Source organism: Meriones unguiculatus, chromosome 6, assembly GCF_030254825.1.
Source record: "Meriones unguiculatus strain TT.TT164.6M chromosome 6, Bangor_MerUng_6.1, whole genome shotgun sequence".
Lineage (NCBI taxonomy): Eukaryota > Metazoa > Chordata > Mammalia > Rodentia > Muridae > Meriones > Meriones unguiculatus.
The window spans coordinates 123473272-123497814 of NC_083354.1; the positions used below are offsets into that span (position 1 = coordinate 123473272).

The window sequence follows — 24543 nt, forward strand, 5'->3', positions numbered from 1 at the left end:
AGTCATTATAGCACCCACACACAAATGTGGCGCGGCGGCCACACACCTGAGGTAGATAATGAGCATTCCGATTTTGGTTATTAGCACTGTGCTAAGTTGATATGACATACCATGGCTCCCTTTGGTATATGTTTAGGTTGAAATATTTTTGTTTCCTGGGCTTTAAATTTTTTTCTGTTAAAAAAATTTTTTTAAGAGTTATTGACATAAAGTCAAAACTCAATTCTAATAATTTCTTGGAATTCTAAAGTAAGTTTTCGGTGCAGCGTGTTTATAGATAAAGTTAAATGTTTAGTACTTTTTAGGCAATCTTGTAATGGTCTGACCCATTAAACACAGGGGCCTTCCTGCTTGCTGCTATTATGAGACAGTAGAACTTTAAGAGGCAGGAGGTGGAAGGTCATGAGGTCTTGGGTCATGGAAGACATGTCATGTCTGACTGCTTCTGTTTCCCTTCCCACACCACAAAATGAGCAGTTTTCCTCTGCTGTGTGCTCCCACCATGATGTGCTAGGTAACCACAGGCCTTAACTCAATCGGGCTAATCAATTTTGAAATGGAACTTCTGAGAACATAGGTCAAATAGGTCTTATCTCTTTACCTTTTGATTATCTCTAATATCTGTATAACTATAAAAATCCTACGAACACAGCTGCAGAAAGCAATTCCCAGATGAGCAAGACTAAAGGACTTCAGCTGTGACTTCAGTCACAAGGAAAGAATAACCAGGATCTTAGAGAAATGTTTTTTTCAGCTTCATGTGGAGAGGCCAGTGCTTTGCGGCCTTGATCAGCGATGCTGTAAAAAGTTGACTCTTTTTTTGGTTTGTTTGGTTTTTTTGTTTGTTTGTTTGTTTTGTTTTGTTTTGTTTTGCCAAACATCTTCATCCTTATGTTCCTAGGACATCTTGCTAGATTGTGTATAAACATCAGAAGATGGCATAATATGGTGAGCCACCTAATTTAGGAGTGGTTGAACAGAAAATTGTTTTGGTCGAGTTCAAATTTCTGAGCAAGAAGGAAACTTGAAGCCATGTGTTCCACTTTGGTTCCTGCCTGAGTGGTTAAAATCAGTTTAAATGCTTTTCATCTATCAGTAGAGCTGGCCATTACCTTAGTGAGATTTGAGAATGTAGCCTGTGTCTCCCCTCTCATCCCCTCCAAGTGTGTGTGTATGTGTATGTGTGTGTATGTATCTGTGTGTCTGTGTCTTTGTCTGTGTCTCTGTTATGTTGTATTGTGTGACATTATTCCTGGAAAGATATGAACAAACATCTACTCCTCCCTGATGGGAATTGACAACAGACCAAAGTAAAAATCCTACAAAAGGCAAATTTCTTAAGTCAATAAGGTAATGGAGCATGGACAACTCAAAGACATCATGGAAATGTATGTCAGCATAAGTCACAACTCATTAAAGCTGGAGCCCTGCAGCTCTCTGCCCAACTTGCAGGCAGCTCTGCAGATCAGTTTCCTTTCTTCAGCAACCTTACTATTTATAGGACCCAGGTGATGGAAGGACCTTGTGAAATTAGTAATTTTCAGTGACTTCCTGAGACTCCTGAGTTGTTTCTTTCCTGAGTCTTAAAGAGCTTCCTTAAGAACTTCCTAAGTTCCAAGCAGACCTCCCTAGGATTAAACATGTCAATTATGAAGAAATTGTTACAAATTTCTCTCATGTGTATACTTGTATATAAATGCATGTGTGTACCGATGCACATGTGTGTATGTGCACACAAGTGCAATGCATGTGAAGGTTAGAAGTCAACTTGTGTGTCAGTCCTCAAGCACTATCCATGGTTTTGCTTTTGGCTTGGATTTGAGATGCAGTCTCTTACTGGCCTGAAGCTCTCTAAGTAGGCAAGGCTGGCTGACCCATGAGCCTCAGACGTCTGCCCGTCTGCGACTCTGCAGTTCTGGGATTAAAAGTGTGCACCACCAGCCCAACTTTTCTGTGTAGGTTCTAGGGATGAAACCATGATTCTTGTGCATGCTGTGCAAGCACATTATTATCTAAGCCATCTCCTCAGCACCTAGCCTGTTTGGTTATAGACTGAGCTCATGTTTGTTAGATAACTGTTCATTTGCAGCAGAGTTGCTAGGTCATGATGAAATACCAACCACGTGAAAGAATGACAAGTGATGGTGTGAGAACAGGGGGACCCTGGCTTTTGAGCAGTGGAGCTCCCACGGCCACTGCATCCATGGACATTATATAGTACATCATCTCTTAGTAAGTGGGACACAGTCCACGCTGCCCCCTCAGATGGAGTCTGGTCTCCAGCTCAAATAAGGTTGAACAGTTTAGATTTGTAGCATCACTGCTGCTCAAGTATATGGAGCTTATAAAAATGACATCTAAGGAAGTCAAATGAGTACAGTATTTATGTAGGTTACTAGATACTGGAGGGGTCCACACATGCTCACAGGAATTTTTTAGCATTTTTTGATGCTGTTGTTGTTGTTGTTGAGGCAAGGTCTCACTATGTAGCTCTTGCTGTCCTGGAACTCACTCTGTAGAGCAGGATATCCTGAAACTCACAGAGATCTGTTTGTCTCTCCCTCCTGAGTACTGGGATTAAAGGTATGTGCCATCATCACCTGGCTATTATTAGCATTTTTTAAAGAAAGAAAAAAAAATAGGCACCTAGTCTCCTTCTTATTTGGGCTTGTGACAGAGGCAGACATGCATCTTTTAGCTTTCTTTTCTGAGGCATAAATGAGAGGAGTCACCTTTTGCAACTATATCATATTTAACCTCGGATCAGCAGAGTGAAAGAAAATCTGTATGAAGGATTTGTCGGTAATAAAATGAATGGGGCTAGTTAAAGCCTGTGCGGAGAGGCGTGTTTTCTCTCCTTTTAAAAGAATGACGTGAAGAATTATGAGATAAAGATTTACAAGCTATTGGCAAAGCAAAGAAATGGGGTTGTACCAGAGGAAGATGAACAGATGTTGAGAACTGCCTGGAGAGAAGTCTAGCAATCCGTGATCACTCACAGTGTGTGCTCTGAGATTCTGTTTGGCGGAAGCGCAGTGCTTGGGCGCAATCTCTTAGAGAGGGAGGCACAGACCAGACAGAAAAGGCAAAGCATATTCATTTCTTGTGACACTCATTCCAATTAAGTTGAAGCTGTTGTTGACCTCAACAGCCAGCCAACAAAGTTCTCAGAGACTTTGACGAGCGTAGGAACAAAGCAAAGTGTTTGACGTAGTGTGTGAGAGAACTCTGGATGTCATGTCATGTTTAAGAGCAGCATGCAGCTCCTGAAGTTCCATAACTCCCACTTCGTTTTAAGATGATGTTGTGGTAGGGGTCATATTAGCTTTGTGTGTCCATATGGTGTGTATGTGTGTGTCTGTGTGTGTTCATATGTATGGAGTCCATGGTCCACAACAAGTGTCCTCCACATTCAATTTCCATCTTATCTTTGAACCAGGTTCCCTTACAGAACTTTGTTCTTTCCCATTCAGCTAGCATGGTTAGCCAGTGACAACAGGAATTCTGTTGCCTCAGTCTTCTCAGCGGTGGAGTTCCACTATTGCCAAGCTACAGCTGGCTTTAAAAAAAGTGTATGCTGGGGATCTGAACTTGGGTCCTTATGCTTGCACCGCAGGCTCTTTACCAACTGAGCCATCTCCCTAGGCCTCACTTGATCTTAAAGTGTTCAAATAGCTCTTATTTTAGCTTTTCCAACAAGATGGCACATAATGAGAATTTGATTGGAAACTCCTTGGCAACCACACTTGGAAAGCACATTTTGGTTCTTTTCACCATGGTAATGAGCATGCTTTGCTCAGGGCTCTTTCTCATGGGTCTCTGTCCACTGCACTGCACCCAAATATCATCATGCTTGCTTCAGTCCTGTAACTTTTTTTAAAACCTTCTTTTATTGATTCTACAGGCCTGATTTCACATCATGCACCCCAATCCACTCATCCTCCTGTCCTTCCATATCCACCCTCTGCCCTTGGAACCTCCCCCAAACCCCAAGGAAAACAAAACAACAAAACAAAAGGCAAATACCTCTTGTTATGGAAGCTACAGTGTGTCATGGTTTATCACACATGTCAGAGTCTAGAGGAAGCTGCACAAACCACTCACACACCAATCTCAGTTAGATATGGATGGTTTATTGACTGCAACACCCCAAGACTGACCATGGTCAGGGACACAGTGGACTCAAGAGCCAAACCGTGATTTTGATTATCTTTCAAAGTTAGCTTATAAAGGCAAAAAACACAGTTAGCTCATATGGGGGACAGTGTGGACAGTGGATCAAGGTAGTCCTATGACTCAAGTTATTTTTGCTAACTAGGAAAAGCAGTTCTAGCTGACCTTTAATTTGATCGCTCTCAAATAGAGTTTATAGTTTGGGCCAGCCACACTTATGGTTGGAGAATTTCTAGGTGTTGCAAGGCCATAGAGTATGCTGAACATAAACAGAGATTTTGGTCAACCTGACCTCTCACAGAGAGCTTTTCCCTATGAAAAGCTGAGATGATGAGGCTGATAGGCCTGAAACAAAAATAACTACTATTATGCTGCCCAAACAGAACAGACCTCAACCACACAGTATACTCTTGTGGCAAAACAGCTATTCATATAAAACACATATTCATAGCAAGGAGTCATTGGTCTGGTTCAAGGCCTCTGGCTCCTGCCACACTTTCAATACTGGATCCTCACTGGGACTCCTCTTAAATATCCTGTTGTTGCCCTGTGTCCTAGATGTCCTGAAGCTTTGGATCTGCAGGACTGGCCCCTTCATGTGCTCAAGCAGTTCATAATTGGGGTAGATGCTGGGGTGGGCTAACTCAAAGCCCTACATCTGGGTGGTGGGTGAATTGATCTGCCCACCAGCTCTCCTACACACGCCGCCAGGGCCAGCTCTCTATGTCTGTGTGCTACGACTACACTTTGTTTTCCTCTTTATTTTATTTTGTTTTCCAGTCTGGTCCCTTCTTTCCATCAGCCCTGGGCAGCATGAGACCATTCTGTCTCATAGAGCTTCTTCAGCTGTAAAATGTATGCAATAACTTGCTTGGTCTTGCTTGTGGTTGCTAGAGTCAAATGACAGCAGGACGACAAGATAAACTGTGGAAAACTGTAGGAGAGCTGTGTGGGGAAACATTGATATTCTTCCCTTCCCAGAATCATGCACAAGGATGCCCAGAGGAAAAGGGAAGGAATGGGCCTCTGGGAAGATGTTTTCTGTTCCTGTCAGAAATCAGGCTTCTACTGGCCATCCCTCTCTTCTTTGAATACATTTATACATGAAAGCCATCTAGATTTCTTTGTCCTTTTCATTTTTTCTTTTGCACTCAGAATGCAGCCAGGCATGGTGAGTATTGAACAGATAAGGTAAGACACACAAACACACACACAAGTGACAATACCATGCCTCCTTCCTTCCTGTCTGCAAAAGAGCCTCGTTCCCAAAAGACCTTTGGTTTTTGCACACCACCTCTAGTGGTTTGAATAAGTTTGGCCCATATAGATTCATGTGTTTCAATGCTTGGCCACAAGGAGAGACACTATTAGGAGGTGTGGCCTTCTGGGAGGAGGTGTGGCTTTATAGGAAGAGGTGTGGACTTGTTGGAGGAAGTCTCTCATTGGACTAAATAAACAGACCCAGGAAAGGGTGCTGTTGTCAAAAGTTCTTTCTTTCTTTTCAAGAGTGAACTTTCTTTCTAAGCTATGCCGTGAACGGAATGAGTCACCTACATTGCTTCAGCTCCTGGCAGCCTCCTCCATTCATCTCCCTCTTCAAGAACGTCGCATCCCAGTCCCACTGTGGTGACCTCACACAATTCACACTACTGATTTCAGCAGGAGGGAAAGGACTGCAGATGCCCAGGCTGACTCACTGCTCTCCATGCTGGACTAATTCTAAGGAAACATGACTCTGCTCAAAGCAGGCAGTGTGAACACACGCTGTCATTTTCTCTGCTGCTACCTCACGTTCTGATTTAATGGTTGATAAGAACGTCTGGGAAGAGCTCTGTGTTTGAAATCCACACACCCCGTGCTCCTTATGACCATCTCTCACATCTGAGCTCACCTCAAAGTGTGCACTAGCAAAAGCACTGCCAATGCTCAGTGCTCACACTGCTCGAAAGCCTACACACACCCTACACTGAATGACTGCAGAGAAGAAAGGGTTTCAGACACAGATGCGGGCCCTAAAACCCCGGTAGATCTCACTCCACCACCTGCTGTCCTTATAAAGCGAATAGGCTTTACAAACACTAGCCTTGACCCCTGCTGCTCTCATAGATGATGTGGAGTACAGTGGCTCTTTTAAAAGTTGTTTGGTTTATGCTTACTCAGTTATGAAATGTGATTGTGGTGTGAGCAGGCTGCTCTGTGTGGGTTTTGTTAGGTTTTGCTCTAGTCTTTCATCTCTTCAGTGGACAGATGCGGGCTGTCTCTGCTATGGGGTGAGTAGAGCAGCAGGCACCCATTCCCAGAACCTGCATTCCCAGGGACTTGGCAGAGACAGAACAGTTTATATAACTCAGTTCACATTTCAAAGAGCTCTGAGTGCTTCTCTTCATTTTTCAGTTAACATATTGAAATCACCTGACTCCATTTGCAGAAGAAAGCCTGAGGCAGGAGAATTCCTATGACTGGTTTCATAATGGCCAATAAAATCCTTTGTGAATAAATAGGAAAGAAAGTTCATGTCTGGCTGCTGGTTTCACTGTTGCCTCTCTGGTCCCTTTCTCCTGTCTGTTCCTCCCAGTCTCTAAGCTTTGGTTAGTTTTCTGACTGCTGAATTCTTTTATCAGCTAAATCTACTCTGCCCCTTTCACCATTCCTATGGGTGTCTGAGGTATTTGGGTTAATGCTGCGCATGAGTCTTGAGGTATTCAATATCTTTTATTAATTAAAGATGGAGATGTGATGCCATGGCCTGTGATTCTGATGACACTTTAGTCCTCAATGAAGATCTTCCATTCTTCAGATTTCATTCACTGTGACCAAAATGAAGTTTTTATAAATAACAGATAATTATTTTAATTGTTGGATTTCCTAACAGGCATGGAAAACATGGTTTTATAAGACTATATGAGAGTATTGACACAATGCCAGTATCCCAAATCTTGGAACGCTGAGGTAGGAGGACAGGAGTTCCAGCCTAAGTTAGATAGTGAGGCCTTGTCTCAAAATACAAACAAGAAAAAAAAAATAAAGATTTAAATTACTAATTGCATATTTTTATAGATGAGCATGAGTGAGAGCTAACATTAACCATACGTGTGCCTTTAATTCATAGGTGAGCCTTAATTCCTCTGGTCCCCAATATCCTCACACTCATAACATGGGCGTGATTATCTTCAGTTTACAGAGGAAGCAGAGTTCACCTAAGGACATAAAGCTGGTGGTGGCACCATCATTCTCATCCCACAGGGAGCCCTTGGGGGATTTTTTTTTCTACACTTGAAGTTATTGAAGAAAAAAAAAGCTATACAGATTGCTTAGGATTATATATATGTATTTCATGTATATATATATGGTGTGTATGTGTGTATGTGTGTGTGTGTATGTGTGTATGTGTGTGTATGCATGTGTAGGTGTAGAATGTGCACGGTTTTGTATGGGTGCACATGTACATGGGGTGTGTACACGTGTGTGCACATCCATACGTAGACCAGACCTCAGATCTCATTTCTCAGGTGCAGTTCACCTTGATTTTTTGTGAAACAGTTTCTCCCACTGGCCCGGGGTAGACTAAGAAGACTGGCCAGCAACTCTCAAGGATCCACCTGTCTCTCTTCCCCAGGACTGGGTTTTCAAGCATGCACTTTTTAGTTTTTTATTTTTATTTTTTTTTTAATGTGGGTTCTGGGAATTTAAGTCAGATCTTGATGTTTGTGCCTCAAGCACTTTACTGACTGAGCTATCTGTTCAGACCCAAATATATATTTTAATTTATTCTTGGAGAATTGCAAACAGGCATGCAGTGTGCTTTGATCAAGCCCACCCTCTCACTCCCAGAAGAAATTTCTCTTTCTGGCTGGAAATCCTTATAAGCTAAGATGTCAGATAGTTCAGAGTTCTTCCACAGAACCAAACTGCTGTTGACTTGGGAAACTAAAGTGACCTCTGTGGCGTTCTTCCATGTAGTGCAGAGGTTGATCTGCAGAAAACAGATGTTAGCCTCTGACTCAAGGGGGGGCCTAACCGAACCAGTTCTGCCTCCCTTTTGGCCCTGGCACTGTGATTCATGGCGTAGACTTCATGTAAAGGACACAGCAGTCAGGCCTTTATAGGACTCCTCCATAGTCCAGACGGGCAGAGGAGGCCCATCCATAAGAACACAATGTCATTGTCAACATGGTTTAATAAGGTTCTGGATATAAACCTCCTCCTGAGATCCACATTATAGCTACAGTTGTTGATTGATGAAGGATGAACTGGCTCATGGCCTATGTTTTCTATCACACCTTCATCCTGGAAGCCAATCTTTGAAATCTTTCAAATATGAAACCTTACCCATAGTCCTTCATCACATGAAATGAAAAAAATTTCTAAACGTGGAGGAAGAAAGAGTGGAAAGAAGAACAAACAGGGAAGTAAAGGAAGGAGTCAGAAAAACAGACCAAGGCAGGGGATAGCAGGAAAGCATCCCATGGCTGTCAAGACTAGGTGAAGCCTTTTAGGGGTTGCGTGCTCCACCACTAAAATTACCTGTCACCCTGTGCCTGTCCTTGGGATTAGGTGGTATTCCACATTGTAAAGAAGACCAATACGAACATTCATTTTAGCCAACGAACTCAGCTTCTCGTGAATGGGTGGGGCCACTGGATGGACTTCTCCTGTGTGCTTCACTGAACCAGAGCAAGTCATCTTTACCAGAGAATGATTGATTTGAATTTTAGAGGGATTTTAATTTAGCTAATGAACTGAGGGCAAGCCAAGAAGGATCCCAAAGAAATAGGATTTCCCCCAGGAAGCTCATGCTGGGAGAAGGAAAGGGTGTGCCAGCCAGAGGGGAAGCCAGTCACCTAGAAAGAGATTTCAAACAGTTCTAACAAGTTGTCAGATAGGATGAGACTGCTCAGTGGTACTTGAGAACAGCCTTGACCAGGACTATTCCTTCTGCCATCTATTTAAATTTTGATCTCACTTCAGGACTCAGATGCTGGACTTGAGGGGTTTGCTAGATACCTTTGTCCCTCTTCCCAATGTGTTCACATTTCATAAATCTCATTTTAATCATTTCCATTAAAAAGAAGAGTTTGTTATTTTTTTTCCAGTGAATTTCAAATATTTCGTGATACAGTGAGTCACTTACATCAAATCTTAATACTAAGTGTCTATTGTGTGACCAGGTAAATAGAATTCCATCATGTTGAAAGTTAAGAAGCCATGTTCTCAATTAGGGAACATACAAACCTGAGGCAAAATGCTGTTTGCTTTCTCATTCTCAACATCTTGGAACAGGCCCCAGTGTCACTTACCAGTCAACCACACCACAATCTATTGGGTAAGACATTCCAGGTCATTGCTGTCAATGTATCTACTGAAAGAAATGACACAGGTCCCAATCCTATGTCATGAGGGGAAAGCCAACACTGGCCATCCGAATAAGAAGGGCAAATGGTACTAGTATGTGTGACAGAGATTTGTCCTTCTGTCTCCCCTTCTTTCCATGTTCTCTTCTAAAGGATGCCTCTCCCCTGGGTAGGCAAAGAGCCATCTGCAATAGGTCTGCATTCCTGTTTATATCCTTGTGTCTGGGTAGCTTAACAATGAGGGTTTCTGCACATTTGCTCACAATGACTGGCGTATAGCAACACATAAAATCACTTAGCCTCAGACAGTGGGAACAAAGGATGGTTTGCAAACTCATGGAGATCTACCTGATTTTCTCTCACCTTTCCTCACAGTGTGAGAAGGGAAAGTTTGAAAATAAATCTAATAATCATTGAAATCAGAGGTAATAACTGGGATTGGCAGAATATTTTATGATCTAAAAGGACAGAGACAGGTTGGAAACAGAAAGAAAGTTTAAAGAGATGAAGTTTATTTCACAGCTTCAAGGTTTTTTAATAGAACTGTCAAAATGGGAGGAAGATGGGGAAACAGCATCATGTTTAAGAACAGCCTGCTGTACACCAGTGCCAGAAAGGAGAATGTGGCTCTTGATAACCCCAGCAGAACATGATGCATGAAGTCATCATTTCACTCTGTTCATGCGTTCACACAACCTGTCAGAGGATCTAGAAATCTTGGCACAAATGGAATCCAATTAACCTCAGTGAGGAATGGTGTATTGAGGGAGGGAGACTCGAACTGAAACAAGGCTTCGAAGCCGACTCCTGGAGGGATTGTATATGGTCATCCCTGTGTGTGTACAGCCAGAGGTTGTACATGCTTGATTCAATCACTAGGTGGGTACACACTTCACTTCTTCTTGTAATTCCCTAAACAACACAGTGTATACTTTGTATTAGGCATTATAATCTACATGAGGGTGAGTGCTGGTTCCATGCAGCTACTTGAACATCTGATGATTCTGGTATCCAGGAGGACCCTGCTACCAATCCCCACAGAGGGAGGGGAAGGATGGCAGGATACAGTGGCTCTGGAAGAGGAGGAATGAAAGCCAGGGCATAGGTGTTTTCAAAACCACGTGTGAGTTTAATGTGAAGGAGACTCTCACAGGGTCGACCTTTTGGGGCATGGAGGAGTAAGCTCCCCGAGTTGTCTGTGCTCAGGAAGGGATGTAGGAGCAGTGCCTCTGAGAAGCCAGGCACCTCATCCTGACTCTGGCCCCGGTGCTGTTTTCTGTTACACAGTTGACTTATCTGTCAGAAGTATACTTTAAAGTTTCAATAGCAGATTGGTATCAGTTTCCTTTATTTTTGAACAATCCTTAGTGCAAAGCAATTGTGCAGTGGTCTAAGATGCCAGATGGAGGTGATGTGTGTGGGTAGCCTTACAGCTGTGATCGTCTGGGTCTCCTCGTTTGCTTCCATTTTTTAGGTAAGACCTCAGAATGTAGCTTAGGCTGGCCTTGAACCCACACTCCTCCAGCCTCAGCCTCCCCAGTTCTGGTTTTACCAGTTTGAACCACCAGTTTGCCTTGATATCTTCTAGGGTTTCTGATTTTCTGAACTTACGCAAATGAGCATTCCTTCCTTCCTCCCCCACTTTATGCTGGGCTCTTAAATAAAACAGAGAAACACACGGGGAATGTGTCAAAGATCCCAATTTCTATTACTGCCTTTTCTCCTGGCCATCCCGGCTGCAGATAAATCTGTTTCCCGCTGTGCACAGCACCTAGTTCTGTTGGTTGAGATGACTGATGTTTCATAGTAGAAACTACCTCTTCTGTAGCACATGGCAGCTGAAGTGACTTATTATTCTTTTTGACATAGGATTATTATTATAGGATTATTATTATTCTTCTTTTTGACATAGGATCTTATTATGCAATTTAGGTTGGTCGGGAACTCACTATACTGCCCAGACTGTCCGTGAAATTGATTCCCCTGCTCCTATCTCCCCAAAGCTGGCATTGTATGAATGTACAAGCCATGTTCAGCGCTGACCTAACTCTTCGTCACATGCTTTCTGTGCTACATTCGTAATATGAGAGGGGTTAAGAACCTGAGGCAGCAAGTCACCTTTGCAGTAAAGTGGAAGCATCATTCGACTTTCATCAAGGAGCTCTGCGACCACAGCACTTCCAGGGGCAGAGAGCTCCTGAGCAGACCCTGCTCTCCACAGCATTGTATCGCTTGTCCTAAGTTATTTGTCTACAGATCCCTTAAAATTTTTTCAGCACTTAAAAATGGAGACAGTAGCTCCATTTCTCAGGGCTGTGAAAGTGGTAAGCTCATACAAGAGATGAACCCCTTACACAGCCACCAAATGCACAGAAAACAGTGTTTTTTGTATCTTTGGAATCACTTACATTTATTTTATAGACACACCCACACAATTTTACATTCATGGTTATGGTTTATTACAGCAAAATGATACAGAGCAAATTCAACAGAAGAGTCTCAGAATTGACCAGGTTAAGTCTTCAGCAAAATAAAGTAAAAATAATAAAAAAGTGTTGTCTACAAAACAGATACCAAAAGGTCTACACTAAGTAGCTATTTTACAGGCCTTGCTTCTCCAAGAGAAAGGCAACCATTACCGGCATGGACTGTCTGTGATCATGTGTATGTTTCCTTCCTCTCTTGTTAGATCTCAGTCTGTGGTAGAAGCTGGGACCTTGAAACATGAAGAGAAGGGAGAGAATGAGAACACTCAGCCCTTGCTGGCTCTGGACTGAGCCAACATCACGTGACGTCCCCATGGCGCACAAGCCTTCACGGGAGCAGCCTCCCGGGAAGCCTGTGCAGCTGACCTGCAGCCACCTGTGCTCTGCTCTGCTCGCCAGAAGCTCCTCCACTCCACCCCAGCCGTGACTGGCAGCAGCCATCGGCCTGAGCGGCCCACACCGGACAAAGATTTGAGAGACACTTTTAGAATTCAATTTAACTAATTAATTTATGTTTTACTGTGAGGGGTTGGGGAAATGAAGACAGGCATTGTGTAGAAAGGATTCTCCCTCCCCTCATATTTATGGCAGCAGATGTACTTAGAAAAGGGAAAAATACTAAATTTGCTGCATATACATTAGGACAAGAATTGCTCTAAGGATTTCACACAGGAACCCTCTCCAGGTTTTGAAAATTAAGATGAACTTCATTTCCAAATAAATACAACAGAGTGAAACTGTGCAGACACACTGTCAAGTTTAATGTAGTGCAGAACCCCAAGACAATAGTAGCTACAATAATTTTCAGTTTTATTGACTTGTTTTCTGACCTCATCACCAGCATCTAAGTTTTCAGCCTAAGAGTGTGATCTCACAGGTCTGGCTATTTGCGGTTTTTAATTTAAATATCCTGCAAGAATGATTTTGACATCGCCTTGTTTGTGAGGCCACATGAACTGGATATTAAGAATGTGCAGGCAGTTTAAAAAAACGGCTGCTTCATCTTAGCAAAGTGATTCCCTGTAGGCATCTGGAGGAATGTCTACAGAGAGGAAGCAACTCTTTGACAAAAACACACCAGTGACTGATGAGCTCACTCAAGTTAGTTCTTGGGTTCCTATAGCAAAGAAAAGTGCCAACAATTAGACCCCTTTGTCCCAACCCTCCTATTACCTGTGATGAAAGGCCCTGAGGTGACAAACAGTCAAATCTCACAGAAATACCCTTAAGGATGGCTCAGCATGTAAGTACCAAGCTAATGAAGAAGACCAGGAATGCAAGATGAAATGCCAAAGACCAACCTACTTCCTTATTCATTTTTCTTAGAAATGGACCCTGGTCTCTGCTCCCAGGAAGTCAGACAGAAAACAGACAGCCATCAAAGGGTAGGATGTTGTCTGTGCCATGATTCCCAAGGCCCGTTGAGTATATGTACACTTCTCCAGCATCCGTACAACACAGCCACTTACTAATATGACCACAGTGCTTCCCTTCAAAACTTTAATTGAGAATGCTTAGGAAAAATAGCTTACATTTTAAGCTTTTGGTAGGTTGATTTACTAGCTGAACAACCTAAAGAAAACCAATTCAGCTTCCGTCCAGCCATAGTCACCACCAAAAATATTGCTAATTGTGGCCTCTTCTTTCTCTTCTCTGTTTTCCTATTCTTGCCTCTTTCACTGTCTGCATGTCTTTCTTTATTCCCCCTTCTTTTTGCCTCCTCTTCCCCTTTTCCTTTGTCTATCTTTCTCTGTCTCTCTATTTCTCTTTCCTCCCTGACTCCTTTCAGTGCTGGAGATCAAGTCCGGGGCCCTGTCATTCTAGCTAAGCAAAGGGTTCCCCTCCTGAGCTCTGAGCTACAGTCCACATGTATACCGTTCCTCAGTTGATCTACTGTACTCTTATTTCTTTCTCTTGGCAGAGAATAGTAACAGAAGCTATTTTTATGTTCCAAAACTTTGGAGAAGTAAAATCGAAACAGAATTTAAAATATGTCTCAAACAATTGCATCATAGTATATAAAAACACCAATTCATTTCATATAGACCTTTTGAATCATGAAATAACAACCTTGAAAAATGTCTACCAAGACACTGGAGTAAATTCTTATGACAGAAGAGAGAGGAAATATTAAAGTGAATTAGAAAATGTTTTATTGCTTGGGTTTATAAAATGAAAACGGGATCCAAGTACTCAAAGTGCTGTTGGAGTCGATGACTGCCAACTCTTTTCATAGTGACGGTAGGTCTGACTTTTCACGTGGCAATATTCAGAATCCCACTGTAATAACCTTATTTTAAAAAACACTATATTTACTAAGTTAAAAGCTAACTTTTGCTCATCTCCACCACTTTATTACATGGATGTAAGGTGATGGTTTAACAATGAGAACCCATGGTTTGCATTTTCTTATGTGTATGTGATATATAGGAGAGCCAAACCCAATAGTTGACCACGTGTTACCCCACGGACACTGGACTGTATCGCCTTTTGTCAGTAAGTTCCTCCGTTCAATAAACACTGAAGAACACACATAACTTCTTGCTTCCCACGAGGTTGTTTTCTTTTCTGGAATTTGGTAATGATTTGATATTTTCCTGCCATGCTTTTGCCATCTGTTTTAGAGGAAATTTTGAACAATGGCAAAGAAGGAGCAAGTACCTATTTTAAGAATGGACACATATTCTGTAAACTTTCCTACTAACAGCTAATATCCTTTAGCTAAAAGAAAAGGGGTCAATTTCAATGTTAAAGAATTGCCCTTTAAATGAGGTACGGAAAGCTGCTTCTCTTGACACTGAATGAAAAGGGGGCATCTATATTTTACCAACTGTGTGGCTGCAGTTCGTGTCATTTCTGCAGCACTGCTGTTCGACTGGCTTAGAGATCAGTGCATGAGTGTTGTGACAGTCTCAGGCTCGAGTTACCTTCAGTTTTAAAAGAGAAAATCAAAGGTAGTAATGCTTAAGTAATGAACTGATCACCTTGAGGTGCAAGATGACTTTTCACTGCTCTTCCTATATCATGTGTATACACAAATTGAACACACACGTGAAACACTATTTCCAAATAATGATGAGAGCTTTTTAGAGTGAGGAAGGTGAAAAGCTCTACAAATCAGAATCAAACAAGCTGAGCCATCCACACTTAGGGAAGGATCCTAGCATTCCTGGGCACTTCCTACTTTGATGAAATTGTGAGGGGACTCTTAGAGACTAGGAGGCCAGCTTTGTGACACTCAAACGGATCTACAGGAGGCAGACACTGTAGATTCTAGGCCCTGTAGTACAGAAGTACAGAAGGCAAAGAGGCCCAAAACAAACAAACAAACAAACAAATAAGAACCACCCCCCCTCAAAAAAAAAATAATGGCCATCTGATCCTGACAGAGAATTTTCATTTGCCTGTTACACCTTCTTTCCGAGCCCAATTGTCTGTGGTGTTTTCCTATCACAACATGAAATGTTTCCATGGCTTTGTTCAGTTGCTCGTAGATATAAGAGCTTGCTGGCATTTCCATTATCAGCACAGAGAAAGGAAAAGATACTGAGTCTAAGTGAAAATACATAGGTAGACCCCAGGGTTGGCACAGTTCATAATCCTGGAGTAACTTCCCATTCGTGTTGGGAGAACAAAGTTGTCTTCTTCACAAGTGATATTTTTTTTTTCAAAATGGAGATGTCTGAATTTACCAGGAAAATTACTATTTAATAGTTAGAAGTGAAGCATTCACACTTCTTGTCAACAGAACATGGGTGTAGATGGTGACAGGCCGATTTAGCCACCTAGAAAAATATAACTGCATAGAAAAGTTACAAATGCAGGTGATTCATTCACAGTTTCTATAGTATATCCTCAGTTTACATTGATGTAGACACTATTCTACATAGAAAAATATCTTTGGCCAGCAATGTAGACACAACCAAGTGTGCCCCTTCAATCCAGGCACTAGTTCTGTGCTCTCCTGAGTGCCGTGGAGCAAGGGGCCTCCTAAATGAATTGTAGTAAGGCAAACACTCCCTCCAGTGGTTTCTAATCCAGAAGGAACCTTAGAGGTCTTCAGCCGGAAGGCAACGGAATGAAGAGTCGTGGCTCTTGAACTTGTATATCCACACCCAGAAAGGACCAGAAAGGTGATATCCCTGGAGACCATCTAAGTCTGCGACATTTCCTTTTAAATTGCAGGGAGGCTGCGTCTCTGCTGAGGGGTCAGCTCGGGGTGCCACACATCCACGATGAAGATCAGCCGGTAGGAGGAGGCATCCTGCCACACCTCATGCTCAAAAGAGTCATCAAAGATGAGCACCTTGCCTTCTTCCCACGTCCTGGAAAAGAAAAGCAGGCATTTTGTCAGAATGGCCTTGGGAGTGTCACTTGCCCGAGGACCAGTGTCTGTCCAGGGGCAGGAAGTCCTGTTCGTGACCTCCTTCGGGATATGACCCTAACACCACGCCTGAAAACAGTCTCCCATTAATAATTCAGAACATCAGTCTTCTTATTAGGGACGCCAATTTTCTCATCCTTCACTGAAGATATGCCAGGCGTATGGGCTGGTGATGAGGACATACTGGCATTTCATACTCTCCATTTAGTCTGGATCCCACCTTAAAAGAGAGTTGTTTGGTTGAGCAAGTATCTAGAGCAGTGGTTCTCAACCTTCCTAATGCTGTGATCCTATATTACAGTCCCTCATGCTGTAGTGACCGCCAACTGTAAAATTATTTCATTGCTGCTTTATAACTGTAATTTTGCAACTGCTATGGACCATGATGTAAGTATCTGAAACGCTGGACGCCTGACATGCAACCTCTGTGAAAAGGTCATTGCCCCCCCCCAAAGGGTCGCAGCTGACAGGTGGAGAAGCACTCATCTAGATGCACACCCTGGTACATCACGCTTTAGGAAAACAACTCCACAGCTGTGCCATCTGTCACTTCAGAGACGGGTTTAGGCTTCTGGGTGGTGAGGACCAAAGTTTCCATCCCCCAGAACCCACATAAAAGCCAGACACATAGCACGAGCAGCTGTAATTCTAGTGGTTTGGGTCTACGTGGAGACGGGAGGCTGAGTTGGCCTGTTGTATGCCCTGGTGAAGAACGAAAGAGAGACCCTGTCTCAAACAAGGCAAAAGGTGAGGACTGACATTTGAGGTTGTCTCTGAGTTCTACACACCTGCAGTGGCATACACACGTGCCCACATTTTCCCTCACACACACACGTGTGTACACGCACATGCTGGATCCACGTTCCCCATCCACACACCTTCTGTTGGGATTCACCCCTGGGGCCAGGCGGCTGAGGTGTCCGTTTAAACAAAGTGGAGCTGGCCTTCAGGTTCTCCCAGCATCCTTTAGTGTCTACTTGTTACAGGGTATGGCTGGCATACCTCACCCTCTGCCCTGAACTTTCCAGCGCAGGGGCTAGCATTCTCCTTCCTCAGAAGCTCTTCCCTAAGATAATCCAGACATTTTGTGTTCCCTCTATCTCTGTCTGTCTCTGTCTCTCTGTCTTCTGCCTCTCTGAAAGTGTGTGGTCTGTCCTTGCCCCCAGCTTTCTGTCTCCCTTTGAACAGTGACTTCTCTGACACACTCCCGTACCAAAAATAAATAAATAATAAAAAAAAAAATAAAAGGTTCATGATTTTTATAGCATCGCTGGATCTTCTTTCTGTTTCAGGGCTGGATGGTGTAAGGCTGTGTAGCTCCCACTGCTTTAGCTCATCCTCATCTACCAAGAAACATTTGGGTGGCTCCCACCTTTTGGCCCCTTGACGCTGCTCTGATAACAGTAAGATCAAGAAAATGACCATATCTCTCCTATTAAAGATGTTTCAGGAGAGGGGAGCTGCTTGACTTTCTTTCCTTTCTCTTTCTTTTGATTGAATTTTTCTTAGTTTTCTTTTTCAGGTTTGATTTCACACGGTAATGAATGCCTATGCTTTCATTTGCTGCCCAGTCTAGGTTTCTGTCCTCGGTAAACCTTGGGGTGAACACCGTATTCCCTATATCCGGAGGAACTGTATAAACAGCTAAGCAGCACATTTGCTGAGTGCCAGATGGAAAGCCGAGAGACATCTCAGGGAGGGAATGGGCAGGTAGGTGGGTAGGGGTAGATGGAGAACATTGATTGAACTTTTTATTTGCCAGTGTTACTTACTTTTTATCAGTTAATAACTTAGAATTTTTATTGTTAGGTTTCTCCAGTCGGTCAGTTATTGTTCTCTGGAGTGACTTTGCCTCCCCTAAACCGGTCCCCACATTTAGGAACTCCTGTAAATATTCCTCATTGTCACAAAAGGTGTACTGCCCTCTAGTGGCTGCAGGCCAGAAGTCGTGGGGAAGATCAATGCACAAGCCTGCCTAGGCCAGATGGCCACAGTGCCAGGGCCTGCAGCGTGGGTATATTAAACAATGCCAATCATGTTCTCAAAAATGTGTCCCAATGATAATACGGTAACCAGATAGCACTGTTCCTGCTATACTGTTACTCTTTGCCAAGGTACAACACGAAATTTTTAACTTGTAATTGGAATTTTAATACTCAAACAAAATTTCCCTAATGAAAATTTCATTTAAAAGGTGACAGCACTTAGCATCACTTGATATGCATTTTCACGTTAATATTTACTCGTCAATACAGGAGCGCTGACTCAGCTCAGTTTCTGTGGGTTAGAGAAGCACCTCACAGCTGCCGCCTGCATGGTTCTCTCGATGCTTTGTTTAGACTAACATTCTATTTAGGTTTTGGTTCTCATGCGGCTCCCCTCTAAGGTTCGGCTGGAGGCCCTGCAGGGAGCTTTGCAGCACCGATTTAAAATATTCCATGTATAACCCACTTGCATAGTAAATGAAGCTAAGAATATAAACAAGATTAATTTCCAATCTGTCCATTTTCCTAAGATAGGATACTGCTTAGGAAATACCTAATGTTTTAGGTTTGGTCACTGAATGCAAGACTCATTTCTTCCACAAAATGGATCCTCAACAAATGGACTGAGATGAAAGCAAAATAATTTGGACCCTGTGTCAAGTGTCCTCCTAAGATACGTAAGGATTCCTGAGATATGATTGCAAGTGCTTTTATCCAGTGATCTATCTGCACAACCCAACACAGATGTATTTTATATTTTTGGTTGTGAGCCTAGCCTTTAATGGCTGAGCCATCTTGCCAGCCCCACAGATATGTCTTAAGGGCTGTATGCTAAATTAATCAAGGTAGTCACTAAAGGCCAGGTTCTCTGTGGTTCTGCTTTATACGGTCCTGGAGTAGTCAAGCGCACAGACACTGAAGTGAATTGGAGCTGGGATGCGAAAGGAGTATGGGCTCATTTTTTTAACAGCCCAGTCTTCTGACATAAAATTCTGGAGCTAGGTGGTGGCAAAGGTTGCACAATGTTAGTGAACTTGATGCTAACAAACCACACATTTTAAAATGGTTAACAGGGCTAACTTTATGATGTGTATTTTACATGATTACATTAAGAAAGAAAGAAAGAAAGAAAGAAAGAGAGGGAGGGAGGGAGGGAGGGAGGGAGGGAGGGAGGGAGGAAGGAAGGAAGGAAGGAAGGAAGGAAGGAAGGAAGGAAGGAAGGAAAGGCAAAGGGGACACATGAGAGAAAATAGTGAAAAAGCATCAGAACATGGTGGGACATCATGGTCGTTGAAGGGAGCAGAATAAAACCTTTCGGTTCTGGCATTTGTCACTCTCTCCCACACATTGCTAATGCCTGCAACACACTATCCAGACTGACCATGTTAGTCTACACAGGATCTGCATGTTGACTTTAGCCTAGAGCTGGGCCATGTCATGTAATACAAAGCCTGCTGTATGCTAATGTGTGGAATCACTAACATGACTTATCAGAGACCAATATCCAACAAATTCCATGTAGCAACATAACATCCAGTAGTCTTAGCTGGCTGCCCATGATGGAGTGGCTAACTGAAGCTGGGTTGCTATGTCCCAGCATCACCAGAAGGTGTTAGCATACATCGCTAACCCAGAAAAAGGTCAAAATTACAAGTTCGGTTTCTACTAAATGGACATCATTTCTTTACGATCATAAGGTAAAATGCTGCAAGTAGGGCTGTCATTCTATTAGGGTGGGAAGCGTCTGAACATAGCACATTTACACTTGTATTTTCACCCTCGGACCTGATAAGAGTATATGGTGGACATTCCATTTCATGGCAGAAATCATGAAACAGACATGGGAAGAAAACATAAAATATAGAAAAGGCAATAGATTAGCAAGAATAAATTTGACACCACTCCTTACGAAATCCGAGAAGACTGAAAATACACCTGGATACCAATAACAAATGGTTCTTGAAGTTATTTGAGCACCAGAGAATCTGGAAGCTATTTAAAAGTCTACATGTAATTCAAATAAGGTACAAATGTCTCCACCGCATAAAATGACATTTTCCAGGATATTCTGATGAGGTGTAATGAAACCAAGACTTAGGAATGTTTAAAAACTCTAATCATCCCATTCATTGGCTTACACTTCCTGGGAACTAGGAAGAGTGGCTCACAAGGAAATACTGACTACTGCATATAAGAGTTCAGAACCCCTGTTTGTGGCTTTTCAAGTACTTTCAGTCGAATGTGTACCAGGTGTGTCCTACCTCAGGCTGTGGGTCATATGTGTGCCAGGACAGTTATGAATATAGCCTAACACAAAAATCTTCAACTTATTTAGAATGTTGTGGGATTTCTTTTTTCTTTTTGGTAACTTGATTGCATAGTTCTTCAGCATAAACTCCATAGATAAATGCTATGATCTTGCAATGTGGAAAGGTTGATCATGCCTAGACCAGTAATTAACCATTAAAAAAAAAAAGATAAACCTAAAATCTAGAAGGCATTTCCATGGATTGTGCATTTAATTTTTTCTTTAAAAACATTTACTTAAAAATATTTTATTGACATATGTGTGAGAGAGAGAGAAAGATAGAGAAAGAGAGGGGTTCTTCGGCTACACTTGGGGTCAGCAATCAAGCTGCAAGAGATGGCTGTCTTCCATCACGTGCATCTCAGGTGTTGAGCTAAGGTGCTGGGCTTGGAGGCAGGCACCTTTACTCACCCATCCCTCTCACCAGACCCTGATGGATTTTTCCAAGTCCTTAAAAGACTATAGGGAGTCCAAGGAACTATGATAAGGAATTCAAATGGTCTACAAGGTGAATATGAGTCCAGCCTGCACTATCCAATGATACCCTGTCTCAAAACAAACAAATGAGGAAAAGAAAGACACAAAACAACAAAACAAAAACTACATGGGCAATATGTTCTGCTGGGCTTAGATCTGTCCTTGCATTTTCTGTTTCCATAGAACCCATCAATGGTAATGGGTCTAGATCCTTTCCCTAAAAATACTGTCCTTTGTCTTTTCCCTAGTTTTCAGAGGCAGAACAAGTAAAACCTCAGCTTCAATTATTCCAAAGAGGCAGAGGGAAGTGCACTAGAACCTGACCCAAGCCCGTCCCAGCCCAAGCTGACACGGGGTTTACCTGGAATGCTATCACCATTCTGGGAAAGAACAAGGGTTTCAAACAACAAACAGACGGGAAAGAACAAGGGTTTCAAACAACAAACAGACGTGCATGGAGTTGTCACAGGGCTACAGATTGTTTCTGAATGAAAAGCAAAGGTGCAAGGGGATGCAAACACAGCTTCCCAGCCACTTGCTTTTTAAAGAAATCTCCAACAAATACGACTAAGTAGTGTTCGAATTATGATTCAGGCAGCTAAAGGACAACAAAGCTTTTCAGGGTGGCGTTGGGCAGCAGCCTCCTGGACCTGGTCTCACAGTCCTCCTGTGAGGGCTCATGACTCAAGTTTAGGGGTGGATGAATATGCTTCCTACTGATTGAATATCTGAGCATTGAGAGAGGCTTTCTGCCCCTTATGCCAAAGGTGCAGTAATATCCAGTAACAAGACAAAGCAATAGTGCATAATCCTTCAGCTTCTCAAACGATTATAATTATAACTAATGATAATGCCATAATGGTGGCAAGGCTTACTCAACAGCTATAATCTTCTCACACAATTATCACCAGTATTAATAAGGCTAGTTGTGACTCTAGATGCCTGCAGTCTTCCACCTAAAAATCCTACAGATACGAAGTGGTGCTCGCACTGCTAGGAATCTCAGCTAGGGTCACCCCCAAAGGGGGACTCCAACCCACCCATAAAACTTCCAACCCCACATCTGTCTCACCTACAAGAAGTGTAGGGATAAAGATGGAGCAGAGATTGAGAGAACAGCTAACCAATGACTGGCCCAGCTTGAGAGACACCCGATGGGAGAGAGCAAAACCCTGACTATATTAATGATATTCTGCTGTGCTTGCAGACAGGAGCCTACCATAACTGTCCTCATTCAGCAGCTGATGGAAACAGATGCAGAGATCCACAGCCAAACAATAGGCAAGCTCAGGGAGATTTGTGGAAGAGTGGGAGGAAGGATTGAGGATGCAGGAGGGGTCAAAGACACCACCAGAAAACCTACAGAGTAAACTAACTTGGTCCCAAACAAAGAGCTTGCATGGGCTGCACCTAAAATCCTACATATATGTAACAGATATGCAGTATGGTCATTATGTGGGTTCCCTAACAATGGGATTAGGGGCTGTCTCTGACAACCTTTGGAATCCCTTTGCCCTAGCTGGGCAGCTTTGTCTTGCCTCAGTGGAAGGGGATTCACTTAGTCCTGCTGTGTCTTGAGATCCCAGGATGGGAAAAAGGATGGGGAGGGGGGCATGAGGGAGGGATTGGAAGAAGAGGAGGGAGGAGACTGGGATCAGGCCACAAAGTGATTAAAAACAAACAAACAAACAAACAAATAAAGGGAAAAATCCTACAGATGAAAATGTCAGTGACCTTTGCTAGAATGTTTCCAGCTGGGCAAAATTCATGACATGGTTGTAATTTTTATACAAAGGAACTTCATGAAAACATATTCGACTCTCTCAGGACAGGTTGATTCTATAGAAGCTACAGAAATCCTTCAGGTTTGCTGTTTCAGCCCACGATAATGGCCAAGGGATAGTCTTAGTGTCTGAGGATGCCATGCTGAGGTGAACTACAAGGTATTTAATCAGGGTGAGTGGAATACAGGAAAAGGGGGTTGAGCACTCAGACACAATAAAACTTAACCTTTACAAATTCTGATCTACTGCAGTCCCCCACGTGGAAATTATGGCACATGGCCTCACAGATGTGGAGCTGCCTTATCACCCTCTTCTGTTCCCTCATTCCTCAAAATGCACACTGACCGAAATCCTCTCCTCCCCCTGCCTCTCACTGTCTTGGAAGCCAGGGCACTTGTGTTCTTGCTATGATGACTACTAACCAGCTTTGACCATGGCGAAGAATTTCACTTATGGCTTCAATATATCAATTTGCATAATGTTTGGGAATGGATAAGATAGGCCCAAGGTCTCCTTTCAGCACTGAAGTTCTTCCAATTCTTTGAGTGAAACCTTTGGTTTTGATAAGTTCATTCTTTATATAACAAGATAGAGTGAAAAGTCATCTAAGACATGGGCAGGGTTTGCTATTTTGCTTGACTGTGAGTGCACTAAGGACTGTCTAACTTCTCAGAGAAACTCTCTTGCAACTAGGATCAAAACAGACACACCCCATGGCACACTCGGGTTTGTGACCTCTTTTCTCTTGTGGGGAGAGCCTTCCAACTCGTCTACTAGAGAAATTCCTCACCTACTCACACATCAGTCCTCTGGCCCCCTCTCGGCCTCTCTTTATCACTTCTCTTCCTTCTCTTGGTTCTAGGTTATCGATAGCAGAAGGGGCTGTGACCACAGATAAACATATAAGAACGCCGTAAGAGCGGGGGTAGAGTGGGAGAGAAAAGCTCTTAGGCCTATTCTGCTCTGTGTATGTCAACACGATACAAACTGGGAAGGACTCTCAACTGAGCTATTGCTCCCATCAGTTTGGCCTGTGGGCAGGTCTGTGGAAGCTTTTTCTTGATTAATGACCAATGGGGAAAGGCCCAGCTCAATGCTGGTGTGTTTCATGAGCTAACACCTGGGTTGTACATGAAAGTAAGATGAGCAAGTCATGAAGAGCAAGCAAGCAAGCAAGCAAGCAAGAAAGCAAGAGGCTTTCTTCCATGGCCTCTTCTTCAGTTCCTGCCTTGATCTCTCTAGATGATAGACTGCAAAGTATAAGATGAAATACATCCTTTCATCCCCGAGTTGATTATGGCCAGTGTTTTAATACAGCTGGAACTAGCACTGAGCCTCGGGAGGAGATGACAGCCTTGAGCCCAGTTTCTGCTGTCAGGGCTGGTTCAGGAGAAGGTGAGAAACACATGTTGGGGAGAGAGTGTGCTAAACCAACAGGGTCACACGTACTATACTGATACCTTTAACTTGTCCAATTGCTCAGATGCAAAATGTTACTATTCTGCAACAAGCCAACCTTGGGAAAAACATGCTTGCCCATTCCTTCCTTCAAACCACAGTGCCCAGGTGTGCATCACGCCTCCACCAGCCACGGC

The 24543-nt window shown here is 43.0% G+C and overlaps 2 protein-coding genes across 10 annotated transcripts in view; one reads left to right on the forward strand and one right to left on the reverse strand.

Moving 5' to 3' along the window:
* Positions 1-13057, forward strand: part of Clvs1 (clavesin 1) — a 185046-nt gene extending 171989 nt beyond the window's left edge. For all 3 annotated transcript variants that reach the window (XM_060385972.1, XM_060385974.1, XM_060385973.1), the window contains one exon: positions 12214-13057. In XM_060385972.1, the coding sequence (XP_060241955.1) occupies positions 12214-12301 (88 nt within the window). In that variant the 3' untranslated portion in view covers positions 12302-13057. The remainder of the gene's footprint in view (positions 1-12213) is intronic.
* Positions 11960-24543, reverse strand: part of Asph (aspartate beta-hydroxylase) — a 205098-nt gene continuing 192514 nt past the window's right edge. For all 7 annotated transcript variants that reach the window (XM_021659816.2, XM_021659815.2, XM_060385967.1 and 4 more), the window contains one exon: positions 11960-16335. In XM_021659816.2, coding sequence (XP_021515491.2) covers positions 16185-16335 — 151 coding nt within the window. In that variant the 3' untranslated portion in view covers positions 11960-16184. The remainder of the gene's footprint in view (positions 16336-24543) is intronic.